At 42.1% G+C, this 22988-nt stretch overlaps 1 protein-coding gene and 1 long non-coding RNA gene across 2 annotated transcripts in view; one reads left to right on the top strand and one right to left on the bottom strand.

Moving 5' to 3' along the window:
* LOC103470623 (uncharacterized) overlaps positions 1–10091 on the top strand; it is a 35944-nt gene extending 25853 nt beyond the window's left edge. The window contains exons 2-3 of the long non-coding RNA XR_534509.3: positions 8608–8756; positions 8854–10091. This is a non-coding gene — a long non-coding RNA (uncharacterized LOC103470623). The remainder of the gene's footprint in view (positions 1–8607; positions 8757–8853) is intronic.
* Positions 10092–11110: 1019 nt separating this feature from the next.
* hmcn2 (hemicentin 2) overlaps positions 11111–22988 on the bottom strand; it is a 61695-nt gene continuing 49817 nt past the window's right edge. The window contains exons 58-81 of the mRNA XM_008419228.3: positions 22497–22604; positions 22256–22390; positions 21934–22068; positions 21515–21784; positions 21233–21423; positions 20510–20723; positions 20291–20425; positions 19998–20188; positions 19283–19364; positions 18524–18694; positions 18256–18408; positions 17832–17969; positions 17222–17346; positions 16856–17096; positions 16710–16769; positions 16480–16599; positions 16259–16393; positions 14908–15027; positions 14456–14581; positions 13269–13397; positions 12886–13179; positions 12652–12771; positions 12434–12560; positions 11111–11561 (exon numbers count right to left, since the gene is read on the bottom strand). Of these exons, the coding sequence (XP_008417450.2) occupies positions 11183–11561; positions 12434–12560; positions 12652–12771; positions 12886–13179; positions 13269–13397; positions 14456–14581; positions 14908–15027; positions 16259–16393; positions 16480–16599; positions 16710–16769; positions 16856–17096; positions 17222–17346; positions 17832–17969; positions 18256–18408; positions 18524–18694; positions 19283–19364; positions 19998–20188; positions 20291–20425; positions 20510–20723; positions 21233–21423; positions 21515–21784; positions 21934–22068; positions 22256–22390; positions 22497–22604 (3899 nt within the window). The 3' untranslated portion in view covers positions 11111–11182. The remainder of the gene's footprint in view (positions 11562–12433; positions 12561–12651; positions 12772–12885; positions 13180–13268; positions 13398–14455; positions 14582–14907; positions 15028–16258; positions 16394–16479; positions 16600–16709; positions 16770–16855; positions 17097–17221; positions 17347–17831; positions 17970–18255; positions 18409–18523; positions 18695–19282; positions 19365–19997; positions 20189–20290; positions 20426–20509; positions 20724–21232; positions 21424–21514; positions 21785–21933; positions 22069–22255; positions 22391–22496; positions 22605–22988) is intronic.

Below are 22988 nucleotides of genomic sequence, written 5' to 3'. Positions count from 1 at the left end.
TGTTCACTCATTTTACCCAGCAAACCTCAGTGGCTTCAGCAGAGCTGCTGGATTTATGCTGAGATTAAACGAAACGCATTTAGACTCTTTACCGAAAGGACGACTTGTGAAAGTTATCGACTGCACTGGATTTTGTTTTAGTGGAGTTTTAGGAGAATGAAATTGCCCAGACTATAAGTGCATTGCCACGCTTTTCTTCCACTTCGGAAATATTCCTTTTTTATGCTGATCTGTCACATAAAATCCAATTTCAACACATTAATGGTGGCGGTTGTAATGTTTTTTCAAAATGTGGAAAAAACAAAAAAAGGTTAAAACTGTAAATATGCTTCTTTCTAGCTGACAAATCCTCCTTTGATTTGTTGAGCCTCTTAGCCTTCTAACAGTGGAAGTAAAAATTCTATCGGTGCTTAAAAACGCTGGAGAGCTTCATGTAGGGGTGAACCGCGCCATAAAAGCTGTGAAAATTAAGACACGAAAGGTAAAGTTGGCGCAATCACGCAGCGGTGGCTTTTTCCTCGTACCTCCTGTCCGTACTTATCACTCTACTCGAGTCTGGAAAGTCGTTCTCAGTGAAACACAGACTGAGTGTAGAGCTCTGGAACAACCCAACGAAATATGACATCTGTGGTTCTGCAGTTTTCTGGGCTGATGTGGAAGAAATGAAATGTAAAACCCAACCCAGAACAGTAGCTTTGAGACTTCAGCTCCGAGGGCCGTGCATGTGGTTGCCATTCTACCTCTTTCCATTTGCAACAACCAAATGTTTGATTTGGTACAATCCACCCCCCTTCCACCCCCTCTCTCTCTCTTTGACCTCCCCCTCCTCCTTTTCCGTATGCTCGTCGCTGGGAGTAATGGTAGGAAACGGGACTTGGCTGGCAGGCCGGCGGGGAAGCAGGATGGATGGAACTACTGTGGTGAGCGTTGTGGGGATGAAGTCAGTTTCTGTCTCACGTTAAAAACCCAAGCAGGCACAAGAGCTTCGGTCCAAGCAAGCCCCGTTTATTTTACACAGTTATTTTGACACAGACAATCAGATGCTTTTCCTGTCGTCGTTTTGCCGCTGTTTGGAAATGTGTGTGCATGTGTGTTTGGCTTTGACAGAATATTATCCCAGTGATGATATCACTGACTGTAAACTCTCCAGACAGCCATGAGGAGTCTCACACGGGCCCTGTAAAAAGGTAAACTCTTGTTCAAAAACCTACTGATGTTCTTGGCGCGCCGGGCCCCTTACGTGTGCAGGAAATATTGTGGGCTTGGCTAGAAACGAGTGATGTAAAGGAAATCTGCCACACAGCATGTTGGGGTGGGTTTTATTGCCACTCTGCGCAGGGAGACTTTCATGTCGGCGCGGGCCCTTTGTGAGCTCATGTGCTCTCTCAACATTTCTGCTCCAAATATGAATCTACGTTCATGTTCAGCTCTTTAATTTCTCCAAGATTGCGCTCAATGTCACACTGACATGATGTCGTTAACCATTTAAATTACTTGCAAATGAACTTTTCTGCATGCTCTGTCTCTTTTTTTGTGTGTGTGCATTTTGTACTTCCCTGCTTCTATGGCAACAAGTAAATATTGACGTCTTTTTCATTTGTCCACAGCTATTTTGGCAGAAAATCAACACGCTTTGGGGTAAGAATATACTGGCCATGTGGATTGATTCTTAGCATCATTATGTGATCAAGAAGCATCTGAGGCCAGAAATTTGATATATCATCCGGAAAATACGTCTGGGGTTGTAAAATTGTCTTCAGAGTTGAAAAAAGTGCATGGCAGTAAAATCTATTAAAGGTTTTCAAACGTGTCGCCAACATCTTCATATTGAGTCGCCACGAAAGAGGCATATGCAGTCCATGGGATTACTGAGAGGATTGTGCTCAGAGATCATTTTTATAGTTCACAGTTTTACTGATTCTGGCCAAAAATCTGCTGGAAACTTAAACGATTCAGATTATTGTGACTTCAGAAATGATCCAGCTTCGTTTCTGAAGCTACAGAGCCTTGCAAATGTATCGTTACTCCTTCTGTACTTTCATGCTAAAACCTCTCTGCAGATTTTTAACTAATGGGCTTTGTTCTAAGCCTTTCCACTGGAAGTTCTGGTTGTTGTTCCTGTTGGGCGGTGAAGCTCTTCAATTATTTTTTTTTTGCTTTTCTTCCATGTTTATCCTGTATTTAACATCATTCATCTTCCCAAGAACTCTGAGCAGTTTTCCCAGTCCTCACTGAAAGAAAGCTTTACACAAGATGTTGCCACAACCATGTTTCACCATGGTGGTGGTGTTCAGACCGATCTGCTGTGTTAGGTTTTTCTCCATACATAACATTTATATGTAATTGAGCTCATCTGATCAAAGCAGCTTCTTTCATTGCGTTTCCCTCCAAGATTTTTTCTTCTTTTTTTTTTCTTACCAATGGCTTACTTCTTTTCCATCTCAGACTTAGGGAGTGGACATAATAGTTGTATAACATCTCTAATCATTCTCATGTCAAAATATTGACAGGACAATGGAGAATGATTGCTGTGGATCTGGGGAGAACTCCAGGTCACAACACAACGGCTGTATTTATTCTGACATTAGATTACACCCAAAATAGTAAGTTTTAGAAAATTCATTTTTCGGAGTAAAGAGGAGAGTAAAACGAAGCCTTCCTGCGCAATTCTGCTTGATTCTCATCTCCTTTCACTGCTCCGTCCAGGCTTTCTCCCACTGACTCGGATTCCTTCGGTAGATTTTCAACCTGGTCAATCAGCGTACAGAAGGAGAAGTCATGAACAGTGACAATTTTTAGCGTTGTTTTAGAACTGCAGTCTGTCTGTAGTTTTAGCAATGCCAATGGAGAAAATGAACAAAGCCGTTCGGTCCAAGTTGGCAACGCATCCAAATATTGAATTAACACTAACAACCGCCGTGTTTGGCACAGCACTTCTCTCTCTTCCCGGTAAGCTTCATAGTGTTACTTAATGTCAAGGACAAGTGTTAGCGACTGGGTAAAATTCAAAACTTCAACAGAGTCCACGCCTCCAGGAATCAATCGCTTTTCGATTACCAAACATCCAGACCTTCCGTACCAAGCAAAGTGTAGAACGAGTGGATGTTTATTTATTTTTTTAACAGGCTGTAGGAAAGGCGGGTGAGTACAAATGTATGCCACAGTTTTCAAATGTTTAATATAAAAAAAAACAAAAAATACATTGAAAGCCATATATTCATTTCTTTATAAATTTACATCGGTCCATCACATAAAACCAAATGAAAACAGGTTTAAGTCAGTGGTTGTAATGTCACAAAATGCAGAAAGGGTTCATCTGTATTCAGACGCCTTACGCTGCTGCGTCTGCTCGACGTCCTTCACCACACGTTTACCGTTAGCTCTGAGTCGCCACATCACAGTTTTACTCAGCTTCCCCCTTCATGGTCGGAGACACACAAGCTTAGACTGTCTGAAACCGAGGCATTACTCATGCTTCTTACTGGTTTGGATTCCAGTTTTAGAAAAGCACTTCTTGTCTTATTTTGGGGAGGGGGGTGGTCAATACAGTTCACTCTTCGGTGGAGAAAAACTCAATTTTCCTTGTTTTTTACTGGAGTGTAATGTTCTAAAATGTAAATTTTGTTTTGAATCATTTCCTACCAACTTGCAGAATGCAGAGCTGTATTTCCAAACACACCAATCACACATCAGTTTAAAAGACTGACGTTTTACTTTTTGCTAATTCCATTTTGTTTAAGGCCGCCTGCTAAATGTATTCCCTCTCTCTCTCTCTCAAACTGATGTACCTCTCACTTTCTCCTCAGGCACATACCTGTATTTTTAGCTGCTTGTATTATAGCTGCTTGGGTTATTTAAAACCTGTCAGATTGTTGAGATACGTTGATTCTTTTCCCTCCCTCCCCGTCTGAAAACAGCTGCCTGTATCTGGAAGTGACATCGATGATGTGAAACAGACAAATCATAAGTCTATAGTCATTACTGTAACCTAAACTTTTCCAGTCGTTTGGCGTAATTGTTTGTATGAAAATGATGATGCATGAAGGTGGAGATTGTTTAGGCTTTGGGACGTGAAATCAGGTCCAGCGTGAGCCAGAATATTGGACAAAAGCGAATGTTTACATGACTTGAATGTGAAAAATTTGCTAGCAGATCTAGTTTGTTAATGATGCTCTTGAGCTCTGCTGCTTATATCCTCCAACAGGCTCCAGTGTTGTGCTCATTACTGAGCCAGTACTGGGGATGAGTGTGTAAAGCAGCAGGGGAGATGGCACGTGTGGCCATTCCTCGACTTTAGGCGTTCATTTCCACTAATAGTTGGTTTTATAGTAGAGGGGAAACAGCCCTCCGTCTGCCTTACAGTAGTTTACAGATGTTCAAGGGAATTTGTGAAGCTTCGTGAAAATGTAATGAAGGAATCGCCTCCAGGTCTGAGTGTAGCCCTGCTGTTTTTCTAAGAAGCTTATTTCTTTTTCCCTCTTACACAAACTGTGTTGCTCAACACGTCGGCAGCCGCCGCGTTTTCCGTTTCCAAGAATCTTTTGAAGTCCAGGTCTACTCTGCGCTATGGTTAGCTGCGTTGGGGCGCAGTGTGGCGTTCACATGATCTACCTAAGCGTTTCCTCGTCCAATATGCCTCTCTAAATATCTGCGAGCAGGTGCGCTCCCTGTATGTGTGACTTGAGCCTGTGATGAAGTGGCTACCAGTCATACAGTGTGTGTACTGTATGAGTAAGCTTCTGCCAAGCCTCTCTCTGGAAATCTGACCTTTTTTTCCACTGAATTGTCAAAGTTTATTTAAACTGGTTGGCTTCCTGGCTTTAATTATGGCCCACAAATTTAAAGTGTGGTTGAGGTCTGGGGGGCCATTACAGACGAGTTCATTATCTTACCGGAACACCCAACTTGTCCTAAATTTAACCGTCTAGCCATTGCCCTCAAGTCGAGTTGAAGAATGAGAAGAGGCTGCTCCTTCTTCATCGGTTCTCTTTTTTTGCAGTCTAAAACTACCACCAGCAGCGAAAAACGTCTTTTAGCATGACGCTGCCACCACCATGCTTGAGAGTTGGATCATTTTTGTATGCTTGAAGGTCCCCTATTGCAAATTCTGTTTACTTGATGGCCACCCGATAAATGTGTTTTCATTGAATGAGGGCAGATTTCAGTTGCTGGTTCTGTACCAGGTACTTCTTCCTCATAAAAAGTAAAGATTGATGCTTAGACCAATAGCAATAATGATCCCGTTCACATATCAAAACTGTTTTTGGAAGACATGAAGCAGGCCAGCATGAAGCTCATGGTACAGCCCTGACCTCAACCCAATGGAAAGTTGATGCATTATCCCTGAATCCCATCTGAATGCCAAAGAAACCAACTAGTTTAAATAAACTCTACAATAAAAATAGGTCAATATCCAACCAAATGTCTGCTGGAAATATGTTGATGGATGTGGTTTCTTTACATTTTGTTTAGGAACATTTATTTAAAGTGGTCAAAGATTTTGTATATATCTGAGCATGTCTGCAATAATTTTGCATCTGTGTGGCTTGGAGGAAATCCCCCTCGCCCCCAAAAATGTAAAACTCATAAATGTTGGTTGTATCATCATTCCACCCTTATAAACAGATTGTCATATTTTGGTAAATATCTTGGTTGTCATAACTTGGTAATGAATGATATTCCTGCTCATTATGAGTAAATGTAAACTTTTCATCAGAGCTGTATTCAGTTTGAGTCAGATTTGTGTTGAATTAAATTAAAAGCAGTTGTGACATAAAGTCAATTTTGCAGCTCTACGTTACGATAAGGCTTAAATACGTCAAGCCTTATCTTAATTTAGACAGACAGACACACACACACTGATATGTCGGCACTCTCCCGGTACAGACCTTTCTTTGACCTCCTCCCATGATCATTTGGGAAATGAGCATGAGATGAGGTAAAACCATTCCTCTCTATAAAATACGCCAAGTTGCAGAAGCTCTCCCTCTTCAACAAGTACTTCTAAAAATACAAAAACACAGGCATGGCTCTCTTTTGATGTGGCTTGCCTTCTTTTTGTTGCTCTTCTGAAGTCACTTATTACAGCCAGACGTTTTAGGGCTGGCAATGGATATGAAATTAGCGGCAGCTGAGATACCAGCAACACCCGGTTATGCTGGGTCTAAGACAAAAGCTTCAGCATCTTGAGGATAAAAAAGAAAACCGAGTCCTGCTCCACCTACTGAGCAGCTGAGGTATTACCCAAGCCAATGATCTCACTGGAGACTTCCTGTCCGCAGAGTTCACCAAAGGCAAAGAGTGATCTAATTCCTGGGGCTTGAATTTCAATCAAAAAAGATTGTTTGTAATTCTACGTAACGACAATTAAGTAACTCGTATCTGTTAGAGGGACAGGTCATTGTTGGGATGTGCGTTATTACTTATTCAGAAAGAATATTAAGATTGCTTCTGGGACATGAGACAATGAGTAATGTCTAATTTGCATCATTCTCCCAAACATGTTCTAAACAGATCCCTCTTGTGAACATCTGTGTAACAAAAAAACTCCCCAGAAAAAGTCAATGACATGAAGAAATAAATACACAAAAACTTTAAATGTGACTTCTCTTTACTATTCATTATTAAATTATTTAAATCCGTCAGATTAAACAAAGTCTTTGGGTCTTGCATCTTTAAATGAATTGCGCATGTTTCTCTTCATTATAACTTTTTTTTTTTGTTAAAGTCTGGAAACTGTTTTGGGTGTGAAAAAGTTGCAACTTATTATTGCTTCTGCTGCTCCTCACACAAATGTCAGTCACCAAACAAGTTGTCAGTTTCCATTCAGTTGCTGCTCAACTCTTTCTTACAAGTAGTTGATCAGAAGACCTTCAGCGTATTTGTGTGCAAGTATCTCTACGCGTTTACGTAAACCAAACCGAATCTCGTAAGAACTTCTACAGTAAGCAAGACCCACAGGATTCTGTCTGACTAGGCAGGTTAGTGAATCGTCAGCCACCGAAGCCTGCACAGATTCGGTCATTTTTCCAGCCTTGGAATTGGACTGCAAAGTTGACAGCACCTCGTTAAAACCGCTGAATAGCTAGACTGGACGCTTTCCATGAGTTTCCAGCCATTAGGTCATGTGGAATATGGCACATGTCTTCACCATGTAACCCAGAAGTGTTAAAAAAGCACTCGAACTACATAATGAGTTCTTCAGTTTTGGTACTTTGCAGCAATTGAACGAAACATTATGACATAAGTGTAGCACTTTGCTGTTTTGCTGGGGCTGAAAAATCTCCAAAGCCCCCAAAGATCTCGGGCTGCAACGTTGTGATTCCGTTTTGCATCTGCGTTAATGCAGAGCTTCGCTCATGTTTGTCTTGGATTAACAAAAATCCACATCTGTTATAATAAAACGGTGGTTAAAAAATAAAAAAATAAAAAAAACAGGACACCCATTTAGCTTATCTTATTGTTTCAGCAGCTGCTCTGCCTTCTTTACTTCTGTTTTACACAGTCCACTGTTTTCAATGCTGAGGCGAAAACAGTGAATAGTGTAAAATATAGAGGCACAATCACCTACACTGTTCGTACTCAATTAAAAAAAAAAAAATTCCGCTGCACATCTGTTTTTCTGCACTGATATATTGTAAATAGTTTCTTGTTTTTTTTACATTTTCAATGCACATTTTGTGCATTTTTGAAAAAGTGATCCGACTTTGCACATCTTGTGGATCGTGAGTCTGATATTGTTTTCTAACTGCACAGTATTTTCTTATTATCTTGTGCAGTATGATATTATCACTGTTGTTAATTTTGTTTCTATGTATTGCTTTTAGCACTTTAAGAACTTTTTTGTGTGTGAACCTGAATTTCCCCTATGTGAGACCATAAAGTCTGTTTCTGTTTCTATTTTACTACTCCATTACTGCGCTATGTTGTCTCCATGTGTTTTAGCTTTTATCTTGCGGGGTTTTTTTTATGTCTTCCCATTCAGTTCACTCCTCTTGTGCTGTTCATTATTGTAGTTTTGGTCTTTGCATTTTCACTTCTTTCCATTGTGTTTAGTTTCATATTTTTCTTCCTCTGTGCCTTTTGGTTTATCCTCTTACATTAGTCTAAGTGTTTTACTCTTTTGATGTGTATGTTTGCGTTTTGAAGTCCTCCTGTGTTATGCGTTTATTTTTCTTTCCTCAGTCTCCCTGGCTGGACCACTCTCCTTCAGCTGTTCTGATTTTCTCACCTGGTTTTATTGCCACCTTCCACCCCTTATGAAGCTGTTAAGCTTCTTAGTTTCCATCGCTCCACTTTGGATTCTTCCGTTACGCTCGATCCAGCTTGACACGCTCTTCTCCATTTCTGTGCTTTTTCGTAAACATTTTTCATTCCGTCGTTGTCTCTGACTTTCCTGAATTTTGGTCCAACCACAACGCCAACCGTGGCGGATTCATGTCTGGGGTTTAATGCATCTTTCCTCAAGAAAAATGTTGCGGTCCTGGCAAGGTTGTAAAATTTCAATGTAAACATTCAATGATGCTTTCAGACGTTCGTGAATGATTCAGGTTGAGGTGTGGGCTTTAACTGGGCCATTGATTTTTATTTATTTTTTGTGTGTTTCAGGCATTTTGCTGTAGACTTCCTGCTTGCGTTTAGACAAGTCTCATATTGCATGTGGAATACCTCTGGTACACGGAGGCGTTCATGGTCGACTCAGTGACTGGTTTCTGTGGTTGACGTCACTGCACCACCATTACCGTGCTTGCCTATTGGTAAGCCGTTGTTATTCTGCTGATGTGCTGTTTTTGGTCTTTCCCAAACATGATGCAATACATTTTAACCAAATATGATCAAACTCTTTTGTTCCAGAAATCCTGTGGTTCACCCTGATGCAACTTTAGGAGCCCAGTATTCTTTCTACACAGAAGAGATGCTCTCCTGGGAACCCTTTTGAACAACATATTGCATCATTGCCTTTCCCTCCTTGTCAAGAGCTGCAATATGAAACATGCCAATTGACCTCTGTGGCGTCTAACGAGCAGTTTTGTTTGAATTTGCTGCAGCATCTGCCTAGCTGCTACTTTGCAACTTAAGTTTTAGGGAGGCAAGTGCGGATTCAGTTCCTGACATCAGATTTTCCACTGTTGCTTCATTTTTTTTTTTTTGCCAACTAGAAAATAATGTAAAAATATGTGTTTTTGTACACTTGCGGTTAGATTTATATGAGCGTTAAACCTGGTGAAGACCAGATAATTGCTCTTACACCTTCAACTGGAGGAGAGTAAACTCATTCATTCCCATGACTGCACTGAAGGTGAAAAACATAAATTTTTTCCGGAACAAAATTTAAAACACACTGTAGTTGTTAACGTTGCAGACTTTTCCAATATGCTTGTAGGTAAGAGTCGAGACAGAGATCCCCCATCCCTGCAGTAAACCTCTGTGATTTGCAGCATCAGTGCATCAATAGAGCACTAAAGCTGTTCTGGGATTGCGCTGCCTCGCACTAAATACACCTTAAAACTATGTTTTTGTACTTTTTGAAATGAAAGTATTAATGGCTTCTTTTAGGAGAGATGCTCTGTCCTACGTAGGGACTGTTTCACGGCAAGATGTGGCAGAAACTCTGCGAACTGTAGGTTTTAGCCTCAAACGAAGGGAGCAGATTGTGAAGCTTTGGGTTAGTCACTGGCCACTTTATTAGGCATGCCTATTACATTGCTGCTTAGTGGAGACAGTGAGTTAGTAAATCACATGGTGCAATTCAGTGCGTTAAGGCATCCAGACTTGGAGAAAGCAAGCTTTAGAATGGAGAGGAAAGGAGACTTAAGCGACTTTGAAAAGTGTGTCGTCAATAGTCAGACTGGTGTGAGCATTTCAGAAACTGATACTGAGATTTTTATGCACATCTGGTTATCTGGTGTACGGAGAATGTTCTGAAGATGAGAAAATCTCCAGTGAGAGGCCGTTTGTGTGACTGAAAATACCTCATTGATGTCAGAAGACAACGGACCGGATGGTTCGAGACGATACTGGAACCTCAATACCAATGTGTTTCTTTTCCTGTAAAGCAAAACAGTAGACAAAGTAAAATCTCTAAAACTGTTGATGTGCTTTTAATCAAGTATTGATTACCTTGGTTTTATTTGGTGCCGCTAATTGGCAGAACTTGCAGCGTAGAGAAAGCCCCTGGTATGCGTAGTTAAATTTCTGTTTCTGGTAATCCCTCAGGGAATCGGCAGCGGTGATGCGATCATTTCGATGTGAACCCTGTTTCTGACACTTTGGTGAATGGAAAGGAATAATGCAGTCCTAAAGGAAAAAGATGTTTCAACTCCAGACAACCAACATGAACCTAGTAAAGAGGTCAGTGGGTGTCAATATCTGCAGCAGAAATGGTGAACAATAGAAATCAAGGTCAACAGGGATAAACGCGGTACAACACTGGAGAAGCAAAAGCATTTTATTCATACAAATATTTGACACAATTACAGCAAAGAGAGTTTTTTTGTTGCAATTAAAATGTTAAACCATCTACAAATATTGTTGATAGTTCAATGCTTTTGGGTGACTTTTGGCACCAATCACACTAACTCAAAATACCACATTCAAAGTAGCACCTTCTGACATGACAAATCAAATAAAAGGAGTAAAAAAATAATCACATAGGACCGTTAACTATGTGCCAGTACACCAGTACTTCAATTACAACGCAAACCTGATGTTGCTAAAGGTGAGCTTAAAGCAGTTTTTGTTTAAAATGACTTCAATAAATAATATAGGGGTTTCTGAGGACACTAAACAAATTCATAGCTGTGGAAAGATTTGCCGTTTTTCTTCCAAGTGCGAGCTATAAAAATATCTCTGTACCAAACTTGAATATTCAACATGAGAATCAAACACTAAAACAATGAACATTCTGGAGAAAGAAAAAAACATTTAGATCGTAAATCGAGACTAAATTATGTTAGTGTTACGTTCCCGTTGTCGTCTTTAGCATTTTCCTTAGGAGTCGCTTCTGTATACGAAAGTCTCACATCTTTCCCGTTAGGAGCATGTAGCAGACATCTACACTTCAGGATGATCAGCGGGGGTTTTTTTTGTTTGTTTTTCTCTTACAAGGCTTTTACAAAAACTGAAATATCAGAGTTTCTTCTCGTGGTTTGATTTTGAGTCATCAGCAGAGCAACGTGTGGGCTCAGTAGGGGTACGCTGAGATGGAGATGTAGATGATGAAGATGCTCTGGTACGTTATGCGACCGTGTTCTGAGATGGTGGTGGCCTGTACCTTGAGCCTCATGAGGCCAGGTCTATCCAGAACCCGCCGAGTGAAGATGATGCCCCTGCCGGCCTCGTCTCTGATGTCAAACACTCGGCCCGTCACACCCGTGACCGACTCCTGCTCAAGTATCGTGAAGGAGGTGCGCTCCTGCAGGACGCCCGACTCCGAGAACGCCGACAGCCGCACCACGTTGTGGTTGGGCGGTATGCCGGAGGGGAGAGTGAGCAGCTTGTACTGCAGGAGCAGCGGCGAGCCGCCTGCGGCGCAGTCCAGAGAGCAGGGCCTGAAGCAGGTCCTGGAGAAGCCAGCGGGGGAAAGAGCAGAGATGTGTTTATTACACGAAAAACGAAACGTTTGTGTAGAGACGTGGCCAAGATGGATTACAGCTGAAGAAAATGATTTACGCTAATTTTACTGCTTCAGTGTTAGATGCCTTTATCAGATGTTTCCAGGATATTTTTTTTTAAACATTTCAGAAAGGCTTTAATAGAGGAATGGATCAAATTTATGTAAACTGTCAGTTTCTTCCCATTGGGATTAACATCCAAAGAGTTTTCCCGGCTACGGTTCCAAATTTCAATGTTTTCACCACTAAGCCACTTAAATCATCGCTTTTGCTTTGTGACACAGAGCTCTATGCCTAGAAAAAGATCATGTTCATCAACAAATAGCTGCAGTGTTGTGGAACAAAGCTGCTCATTGAGGAAGCCTTCATCTCATTCTTTCATAACAATGTTCTTAGATAAAACTGTGAATACTCCCAACCCTTTAGACTGGAGGCAACATAAATGGTTTCACTGTTGCCAGGATACAGGAGTCATGGACGAGTTCATTCAAAATGCTCCACCTCACTATGTGTGTAGAAACATTTCCTTCTGCTATTAAAGAGCAAACTCTGCATCAGCGGCACCCTGATTTCTCAGTTGAATTATTTTCAGGAATTGGCTAAATCTTAAAGGACTTTTGCCTAACTGAAATTGTTGATAGTTTGATAATGCGGTACTCTACCCAGGCCTGCGGTCGCTGTCTGGGTCAGACTTATTTCCACCACATAACGTTGTTAAAACAAAAACAAAAGATTTTTGTCCGCCTTCAAACCTTTGACCTGCTATCCATTGGGGAGCTGATTTGCTTCATAACAGGACAAAACGTTGACATCTTATTTACCCAGGACGTCCTCCACTTTGGTAGGAAGTAGGGCAGGGTGTATCCAGACACTGGTATCCCCCTCTGGTATTAAAGCACATCTGACTGTGTCCACACTGAATTCTTTGTTCCATGCACTCGTCAATATCTGTTAAAAGGAGGGGACGCGGAGTTTTCTGTTATTTGCAGGAGTGGTTTGAAGGTTGTGTTCAGCGTAGAGTGATCCAGGAAGTTCATACCTTTACAGCTTCTGCCATTGGGCAGAAGTTTGTATCCTGGAGGGCACAGACAATGAAAGCTGCCGACTGTGTTTCTGCATTCGTGTTGGCATGGCTTCTTCAACAAACACTCATCCACATCTGTTAAAAAAAAGAAACTGTTAAAAACACAAAGGCCACATTAAAAAGAACATTGTTCTTTTTACAGGAACAATTAACACTTGTTCCTGCAAACAAGTGTTAATTCAAACCTACCCACACATGCACCATTTCTGCTGGTGTAGCCCACAGGACAGCTTTGCCTCGTAATGCGAGATGCTCCGTTAGAGCGTGAGATGATTGGCCGGCCAAGGGTCGACACCAGCTGTGGGCGGAGTCTGGCCCTCACTCTGGTGCCGTTGGTGAAGATCTGGCCTCGCTCCAGCCCCGCACAGGAGCGCCCGTCCCCCAGCAGCAGAGTACCGGGAGGGCACAGGCACCTGAAACTGCCGGGCACGTTACGGCACTGGTGCGCACAAGGATTCGGCGTTTGCGAGCATTCGTCGATGTCTGGAAGGCGCAGTAAAATTCACAATGGAGTCAATGTGGGATCCTTTTTGAAGAGGTGTTTCATCAATCAGACGAGAGAAAAGTCCTACCCAGACACGGAAGGCCGACTCCCTGAGATCTGTAACCTCTGGGGCAAACACATCCGTACCCTCCGACCGTGTTCTGACAGATCTGACTGTAGCGGCACATGTGACTTCCGTCCTGGCACTCGTCAATATCTAGGAACAAAACCGGGAGGCAGCTTGGAGCAAACACTTTATTCTTAAATCCAACTAAAAAAAAGTAATAACTGTAAAACTGAAATCAAACAGACAAAATAAATGCACCCTCCCCCCCTAATTACTTTTCCACATTTCTGCTGTAGAAACTGTGAATTCCCTGTAATAAATATTTTTGGTATTTTTGAGGAACAACTCTGGACAAATCATTCCAGCTCTCGTTCTGAGGGACAGACTGAGTCCACAAAATCACCCTCAGACATTCCCATTAAATTCTGCTTATTGTCAAGTCTCTTGAAACGCTCTTAATTCCAAGTAATTTGACCCATTCTTGTGAGCAAGGCTTGCAGAATTAAAAATTTATGACATTATTTTGTTCTAACAAATCTACAATCTACTTTTTTTTTTTTTGTATTTTACTCTTGTATCACAGTGGAAGAGAGACTGAATTATCTGCTGCGACTCCCGATCTGCCAGCGTCACATCACTGCTCTCTCTGTTCAGATATTACCAGAAAATTCTCGGTGCAGAAGAGAGAGAAATACGGAGAGCATCTGAAACACTCAGCGAATGTCGTGACATTCAAAGCAAAATCAAGAAATCTCTCGAGTTACTTTTTCTGTTAATATTGTCCATGCACTCCCAGCGAATCATCAAAACAGTACGGACTTAAGCTGTTTGTTCTGGATGAAATAAATATATTCAGCAGGAGCAAGATTTGAGTTCATTAAGGGGTGTAAAAGTATGTCTTGACTTAAATATATCTTTAAAAATAAATGTTAAAACTATGCAAATTTTTGTTGCCTTGTTGTCAAAATGTACTATTTATTTTGTAGAACTTCCTGCTTACAAAAAATTTACAAGTGTCAACAAAAACAGAAACTGTAGTGTCATTGTTAAGTTTGTACGTGTGATACAAGTCTTGTAATTTTTCTGCATTTTAAAGGCGTCGTGTTTTCAAAGCCTGCATGTTTCATTGACTTTCTTCAGATCGATATCAAGGAGAAAATCCTGATGGGATCATCGCTTGAAACAACCAATGTGTGACAGTCACTCACCTGCACAGGCTCCATTTTCTGCTGTGGTCATTCCAGCTGGACAACTGTCGAAACACTGATATCCTCCATCGGTGTTGCGGCACTGCTGGTGCGCCGGGCACACATTCCTCATGCACTCGTTGATGTCTGGAAAAGTCCAAACATTTACCACTCAGTTGTGGAAATAATGTCATTACACCCGACATGGACACACCACGGATTTGATTCTAAATAAGGGTTGGGTTTCACACTAACAGACTAACTTCAGCAGACTCAGAGGGGAGACCAGGTCACCAAAACCCTGGCGAAATAAATAAATGACCTCAGCTTAAGCTCTCCAGATACTCATCTGATCTGAAGAATATATGAAGATGGGGAAAGAAAATGTGCTCATCTGGGTCTTAACCACTTTACAAAATGTCTGTCTCCAAACCACTATGAGGTGTTTTAATCACAAGAAGCAACTGACTGACCGATGCAGCGATGTCCTGACGACTGGTATCCAGGATGACAGATACAACGGTAGGAACCCAGAGTGTTGAGACACTTATGGTGGCACGGGGAGACGGCAGACTCCTGGCACTCATCCACATCTGAAACACAAATTAGCCATGAAAGGGTTCATCAGTACTTATACTGATGAACTTCAGAAAGTGTTTAGAGGCCTTAAAGCCGCAGTACGTAACTTTTATGACAAATATTTCTCTACATATTTGTTGAAGCTGTCACTATTTTGTCAAAGTATGGTTATCAGATGGATAATCTGTGGACATTTATTTGTACTCTTCTGACTTCTCCCAGTCAGAAAATAACCAATCGGAGCCAGGAGGAGGGTCTTAGTCCTGTCAATCATGCCAGTTTTGACAAATGTGTAAAGAACATATTTTTAATAAAACTTACACACAGCAGTAAAAGTAAAAACCTAGATGTATTTTTACTTAGATGTTATGTGACAGACCAAAACAACGCAGTGCAAAACTGTGAAGTGGAAGGCAGACGATAAATGGTTTCCAAAGTTTTCTACAAAAATAATTCGGAAAGGTTGCCGTGCCCCAAATCGCTCAAAAAGACTTAAAACTGCAGCTGAGATTTTTTATAATATTTTTTGAGGAAGCACACATATTTGCTGGAGACTGTTTATATTTTAGTGTTTAACTTTTTATTTGTTGTTTAATCTTCAAATTCATAAAACACATAGTGGAAAGGCCCATAAGCACCATTTAGCTGGGAGGAAAGCCAGTCTTTCTTTTGTTTGCCCAACCCATTAATATTATCTAAATAAAAATAAATTTTCTGGACATACGATAGCGTCTTACTGTTCTAAGTCTGAGTGAATAAATCGCCGCTGCACTTTGATGCACTGTGGAGAAAATAAGAGCTTTGCTCGCAGCTGGAAGGAGTTTGCGTGCGTCATGAAAAGCTACAAATTTTTTCTGTAGGCTGTGTCTTTTGGCTTCAACCAAGCATTGTTATTGCCATAATTAAGAGAGAAACTCATGGAACAAAATAAATAAATACATTTAAAAAAAAATGCTATTTAAAAATAATCAATAGAGCAGTGAATGGCTTGGCCTGTCGTCAACGGTAAATAAACTCGTCCAGTCGCCTGACCTTATGTTCTCCAACAAACCTCTGGGGCCTTCAAAGCACGGCTGTATTTTTTACTGACATTAAATTATACACATAAAATCCTAATGTAAGACATTGATATTTGTAGTTGTAAAATTGGAAAAATGAGGAAAAATTGGTTTTAAAGCAACAGCAAATGTACAGCGTGCTTCAATTGGCGATAAATGGCCGTAGGACAGCATGTCTCAGACTGACCTTCACAGCTGGTTCCTGTGGCGCTGGGTTTGAATCCTGGTCCACACTTGGCCTGGCAGCGGTATGTACCCACTGTGTTGACACACTGCTGGTTGTAGTGGCACGTGTGGGAGCCTTGGGAGCACTCGTCAATATCTGAGTGGGACGCAGACAATCCAACACAGTGTTAGCATGGCAGTATTTACATATTGGCATTCAGCAGGTCATGTCTAGTGTCTCACCGTGGCACGTGTTGGTCTCTGCAGAGATAGTGAAGCCAGAGGGACAGGCACAGGTGAACCCTCCCAGGATGTTGTTGCATGAATGGGAGCAGGGAGACTGCAGGGCACACTCGTCTTCATCTAGCAACAAGACATTTTGTTACATTCACAAAAACCAAAGAACTGAGAGAAAAATGGCAATAAATGTTGCCAGCAACCAGATGAGACAAATAAGAAAAAAAATGTCACACCAGCACAGTAAGAGGCCGTGTCGAGACTGAAGCCTTTTGGGCACGCGTCTTCATAACCATCTGCCAAAAAGAAGCATTATTTCAGGTTCAACAATTGATGTGTAGTAGGAATGTCAGAGGATAATTTATTCCATGTATCCCCAGACCTGGTACGAGGAGGCTGGTAGTGATGTGGAAGTCCAACATCAGGGTGAACATGTTATAGACGCTGTTTATTCCAGAAACCTTGAGCAGCTGAAGCACAGGGCCTTGGCGTTCGTCCTGGCCCTCGTAAACGATGGTGTGATTACATCGCAGCGCCATGGGACTGCCTGCTCTCTGGTGGGTCTGCGATGACCATGAGTACAGCTGTCCTTGGCCCGTCTGCACGTATGACTCATCAAAGTCCTGTGGGAGGAGGGTCAAATCAGGTCAGACGAATCGAAGGGATCCATTTCTGCAGGGTGACGTAAAAGGAACTCGAGACACAATCGAGGCCCCTTGGACACACATAATCACTTCCACAAACACACCTGAAGGCCCAGATGAGATGAGGAGGATAATGACGGCGGAACGAAGCCGTTGATTACGATGTCAATCAGCAGAACTCCCTCCGAGTCCAGTCCCCTGGCCACGTGGGTCAGACGGAGGATCTCTCCTGTGAGAATCCAATAAAACACTGTTTGTTGGACAAACTCGAGAATGTTCAAGGTAGCGAGTGCTGCCATCTGCTGGCTGCTTTTACAAATGAGTGCTCAGTTCAGACATAAAAGAAATAATGTCCTCTAATTTTTTTCAATTTCGATGTACTTTTTACCTCTTGTCATTTTTTTGTGTTTTAATTAATCAATCAATCAATCAAATTTTATTTGTATAGCACATTTCAGCAGCAAGGCATTTCAAAGTGCTTTACATCACTAAACACAAAGAGTTATGTAACAATGAATCAACAATCAAATGTAGTTGCTGCACTACATTACAGAGTAGCAAAGCCAAGGACCAGTCATTGCTGAGAAGTCCTGTATCCATCACATGTGAAATATGTTAAACTAACCTGCTATTATGTTTTGATTTTATTCTACCTGATGAATAAATTAAATAGAAAGACAAAAAAAAAAAACATTGAAAGTTTGATGAGCTCACCGGTCTCAAACTCCAGCTGAGACTCCTGCCTGAACTGGCCCTGTGTGAAGGAGAACCCGTTTCTGGTGGCTCCGTTTTGAAGCACAGTGGTCCAATAGATGGGAGTGAAAACAGACACCAGAACCTGCAGCAAGGGACCTACGACAAAGCATTAGTTCTTTATCTGCTATGGGTATTTCAAGATATTTCAAACATTTTCCATCTCTGAATTATCACTTATTCATACAAGTGTCTCTAATAAAAATTGAATGAATAAAAACAAACTTATCAAAACAAAACACCTCATTTATTTAGCCTGCTTTATATCCAGAGCATTTTTTTTATTACAAAGGGTTTTAAGCCTCTTTACAGACACATGAAAGGGTGAGTGAACTTGCTGAAACAACTCCTTTGAAGCTGCAGTACAGTATGTACAGTAACTCACCGACTGCAGGAGGGACGTTGTCCAGACGTGCCTCCAGAGTGCTGCTGCCTTGTTCCTTGTCGTCTGTGATGTTGGCCTCCAGGAAGGACACACCAAACTCTCTGTCATTCACCATCCCTATCAGACTGCCTCGAGTCTTACGTGGAACCTCACCTGTCAGCAGAAACCCAAACAGTCTGATGAACAGGAGTTTCGCAGATGGTTTGTGTACGCCAGCTTGTTGTCAAAAGTAAAAACTTGGATAAATGACAAAGTCTGGAAAAGCTACCTGGACACAAACCAGTCTGGCATTTCCTTGAGTCGGTGCTCGGGCCGCCGCAGGTGCGGCCGCCGTTTGCTGGCGCTGGATTGTTGCACAGTCTGTTTCGTTCCTGGAAGCCTTGACCACATGTACTGCTGCACGGACCCCATTCCCCCCAGCTGGAGTAACCTCCATGAACTATGTTAGAGACGGTAGAGAGTCAATGACAACAGCATGGATGAATTGGTTTTTACTGCCAAGCATGTGGAAATCAGCTCTTTCATCACACAAAAGCAAAGCGAATTTTTAGAGCTGCAGTATGCAAGTTTAAAAAACATTTTTTTTTTTACATATGTATTAAATTTGAGAGAGATAATCTGTGAAAAAAGTCAAGGTCCTTCACCCCCTCCCAGTGCTACTATGGAAATCTGTAAAAGTGCACCACTTTTGCTCAAAAATAACCAGTAAGAGTCAGGAGGAAGGTCTTAGCTATGTCAATCATTCTTGTGAACACGCTGCTCAATGTACTAATAACGGGGAAAAGCAAAACTGTTTATCCACTGACATTGGTGAGCAAGGGTGAGTCTGTGTGAAGATGACTAACAGCGCTAACATCTGAGTTTGACATCCCCTCAGGGTAGCATTTCTAAAAGAAAAACACTTAAATACATATCTGCATTGGTCAAAATCCATATTGGCAGAATCTGAAGAATGGAAATTTGGATCAGAGCATCTCTAGTTACTGGTTTTGCAACTAATCTGTGAAATTATGATAGCCAAACTCACTCTGAACCTTGAGGGTTACGGTCCTCTCGGCTGATCCGGCCTCACTCTCAGCCACACACTGGTACTCTCCTTCATCTGCAGCCTGTGGATCCGACAGGTAGATAAGGCAGCTCTAACTTGGTTAGTGTCCTACCATCTGATTGTGACATCACAATCCTTCAAAACAAAATCAATTACTTTTACAAGGACAGAAAACCAAGATTTAAAAAGAAAAAAAAAGAAAAAAAAAGAAAAAAAGTTGACATGTTCAGTGGAACACCTGATTATATTCTATTAAGTTGTCGTGACAGACAGGATTTGTCCAGAGAGGGAGAAATTTCACATTAGAGTCCTCGGTGGGAAGGACACTCATCCGTCTGTGAGAGTCTCAGCTGCAGGCTGTTCGATTACGGCTGCAGTTACGGACCATAACGAGGTTACAGTCGAACAAAGGAGGGGCAAGTCTTGGAACATGCAGCGCCCTCTCTGTCACTTTGCTCCGTGGCTAATGCTGTTAGCCGCTGTGGCTGAACTGAATCTGATTTGGATGGAAGCGGGGAGACTGTAGGACAGTCACACATGGCCCCTACAATTAAGGGGACTGCAAATCGAAGCTTAATTTGGATAAATGATGTATAACTTTTAAGGCTTAATTATTCAAACTTAAGCTGCAATGGTTAAGAAAATGGATTTAGTGAGATGTAAAAGGCAGAATAACAAAATAAATCATAATTACAGTGATGCTGTAAATGACCAGAGATCCGTTGTGAAGTGCTTGCATTCGGAGGAGGCGGTGTAAGGGCTTCCCATTTCGTAGCCAGCGGAGGACGGGGCTGGGGTCTCCGTGAACTGGACAGTCAAGCATTGCGATGCCACCCTGGACAACCGTCTGAGACGTGTGGGCTTCACCCTTTAACACCGGAGGCTCTGAAGGTGCACGGGATAAATATTTAACACGGGAGACGAGTAAATTATGGCTTATTCACATGTAAAGCTTAAAGAAGAGAAAATCCTTCAACAAAATCTCACCTCTGATACGGACGAACGAGAGCGCTCGGATGGAGCCCACACTGTTCTCTGCCAAGCACACGTAGGTCCCAGCGTCATTCAGAGTCACGTTCTCAGAGAGGACTGAGCTCCTGCCGGCCTCGTCTGTAATGGCTCCTAGAACAGTTTGGCCGCGGTCAGAACCCCAAACACTCTCCTGAACCGAGACAACTACCACATAGCTGCATCTGAACCGAGTACCTTTGTAGGGCTTGTTGTTGATAGTCCAGGAGATGGAGGGAGGAGGTGTTCCCTGAGCGTGACAGGACAAGGCCAGACTCTGCCCCTTGTTCAGGGTTACATCACCTGGCAGCTCTTTGAAAACCGGCCTGCTGTTGATTGACAGGCGGACGTCTCGTCTCGCTGAGCCCGCGGGGTTGGTGGCCACACACGTGAATATCCCAGCGTCTCCCGGCTTTGTGGAAAAAAAAAAAACTGTCAAAATGAATTCCTCCGAGAACAGCTAGAGGCAAATGTTATTAAGCAGTTAACGGTAGAGATGCACCGATACACATTTAAAGCACTTGGGAAAGCTTTCAGCCTGAGATGCCGGCTTTAGCCAGTTCTGAAATCTCCTTAGGAAATATAGCAGGAAGGAACAAAGAGATCTTTCTAGACTCCATAACAAGTTGATGCTGCCTTGGACTAGAAACCTCACCCCGAGTTGCCTGACCATCTGTATAGTGGTATATGCATGTTATGACACCTTTCTGATGCTGAAACAGCTAACTTTGAGCTTTCTTCACTCAGTAACAGCATCCACACTGATGTGACTTCAGCTTGATCTGGTAGCGCTAAAGTACGATTTGATAGGAAAGGTCCGACTGATCAGATCTGAGCTGAAAACGGGACAGTCCCACTCATCAGCTGATGTTTCGGTGCACCTCTCGTGAACTTGCATACAAACTACATATAAAGTCTGACCTCCACTCTCTCGATAATCAGCTCTCCAGATCGTAGGATGGAGAATTTGCCGAGAAGGTTTGGGACAACAACGCTGTCCTTCTCCCACAACACTCTGGGCTCTGGTAAACCCTGAGCCGCACACGGCAGCAGAGCCTGAAACCCCTGGATGACCGACAGCTCAGTCTGTGCTGGTGGAATCATGGGTGGAACTGAAATGCAACAGATCGAGTTGCGTCAATGTGTTATGCTTCTTGCACAATGGAATTAGGTGAGGTGGAATTAAACAAAGTCTCTTCTCACCCTGAACAACTAGCCTCATATCATGGCTAGCTCTGCCGGCCAGGTTTTTAGCTGTACATGTGTAGATCCCGGCATCGCTCCGCTGCGTGGAAGCAATTGCCAGAGTTCCATTGGCAAAGATACGCATATGAGGACCATCAACCACAGGCCTCCTCTCTTTATGCCAAGTAACTTCAGGTTGTGGCTGACCATCAGCCGCACACTCCAGACTGACTGGCTGCCCTAAGACAGCAGTGTAGTCAATTCGAGGAACACTCAGCACCGGCGGTACTGGAAAAAAAAGAAAAACAAAGGAAAGTAAATTCATTCATAAATGTCCCATAAATAAATGCCTAATATAGCCTTTTAATAATAAGAAGGAAGTAGAAGTCAGTTTCATATACATTGTGACAACAACACTAAACTGAAGTCTATTTTACCTTGAAGGACCAGTTTGGTTCTCGCTACAGTGACACCAGCCTCGTTCTTTGCCAGGCACTGATAGGTCCCAGCATCTCCAAGAGTCACACGAGAGAACTTCAGCGCTCCATTTGAGAGGACAGCCAGCCTATGACCTGTGGCAGTCATATTGGCACAATTACTAAAATCTGAAGAGATTATAATCCTGTGAGCATTGTACGTGGCAATGCTATTGTCCCAGCGGTAAATATGGCAAATGAATTTGTCAAGACTCTGAAAGATATCAACACAGAGTGCATGACAGCTGACTTTCTTTTTTTAAAAATCACATGTTCTTGTTACCAGCTGCTATAGGAACTCCTTCTCTCTGCCAGATGATTGTTGGTCTGGGGAATCCTTGAACTTCACAGGGAAGAACGGTTCCATGATTTAACAATACTTGCACCTCCTCTGCCATCGGCCTGATCTCTGGTGGCTCTAGGAACGTGGAACAGGACACAGTTAGTCATTTCACAGTTGACATTTAACATCATTCTCATTTTGTTCCCCCCCAACGACTGGCCTAAGGTCCATTAGGACCTACCTTGTATGGTCAGGGAGACGTGCTTGTGAGCCACTCCAGCCGGATTTCGGGCTGAGCATGTGTATCTGCCAGCATGACTTGGCAAAGCAGCAGGTATCTCCAACACCCCTGCATGAACATGACATTTAAAACCATTTATCATATATTTTTAATAATGTTTATATTAGAATCAAAATAATAAGTTAGTTATAGGCCACATTAGTATACACTACAAAAAAAATGAACTCACAAGTAACTTTTCAGCAAGATGTAGGAGATTGTTTTAAGGCAATAATTCCTTAAGACTGAGGAAAAAGTACCAGTTCCACTGGAAGATTATTTTGCTCATAGCATGAGAAAAATGTCTGGTTATGAGTGGAATAATCTGCCAGAGGAACTGGCACTTATTTTATGTATACTAAGACATTTGCACTAAAAACGAGACCAAAAATACTTGGTAAGACTTTGTGTTTTCGTAGTGCAACAATAATAATATCATCCATAACATTTAGT

Source organism: Poecilia reticulata, chromosome 9 (assembly GCF_904066995.2).
Source record: "Poecilia reticulata chromosome 9, P_reticulata-male-v2, whole genome shotgun sequence".
NCBI lineage: Eukaryota > Metazoa > Chordata > Actinopteri > Cyprinodontiformes > Poeciliidae > Poecilia > Poecilia reticulata.
The sequence above is the reverse complement of the archived record's forward strand: the minus strand, read 5'-3'. Positions and strand labels throughout refer to the sequence as shown.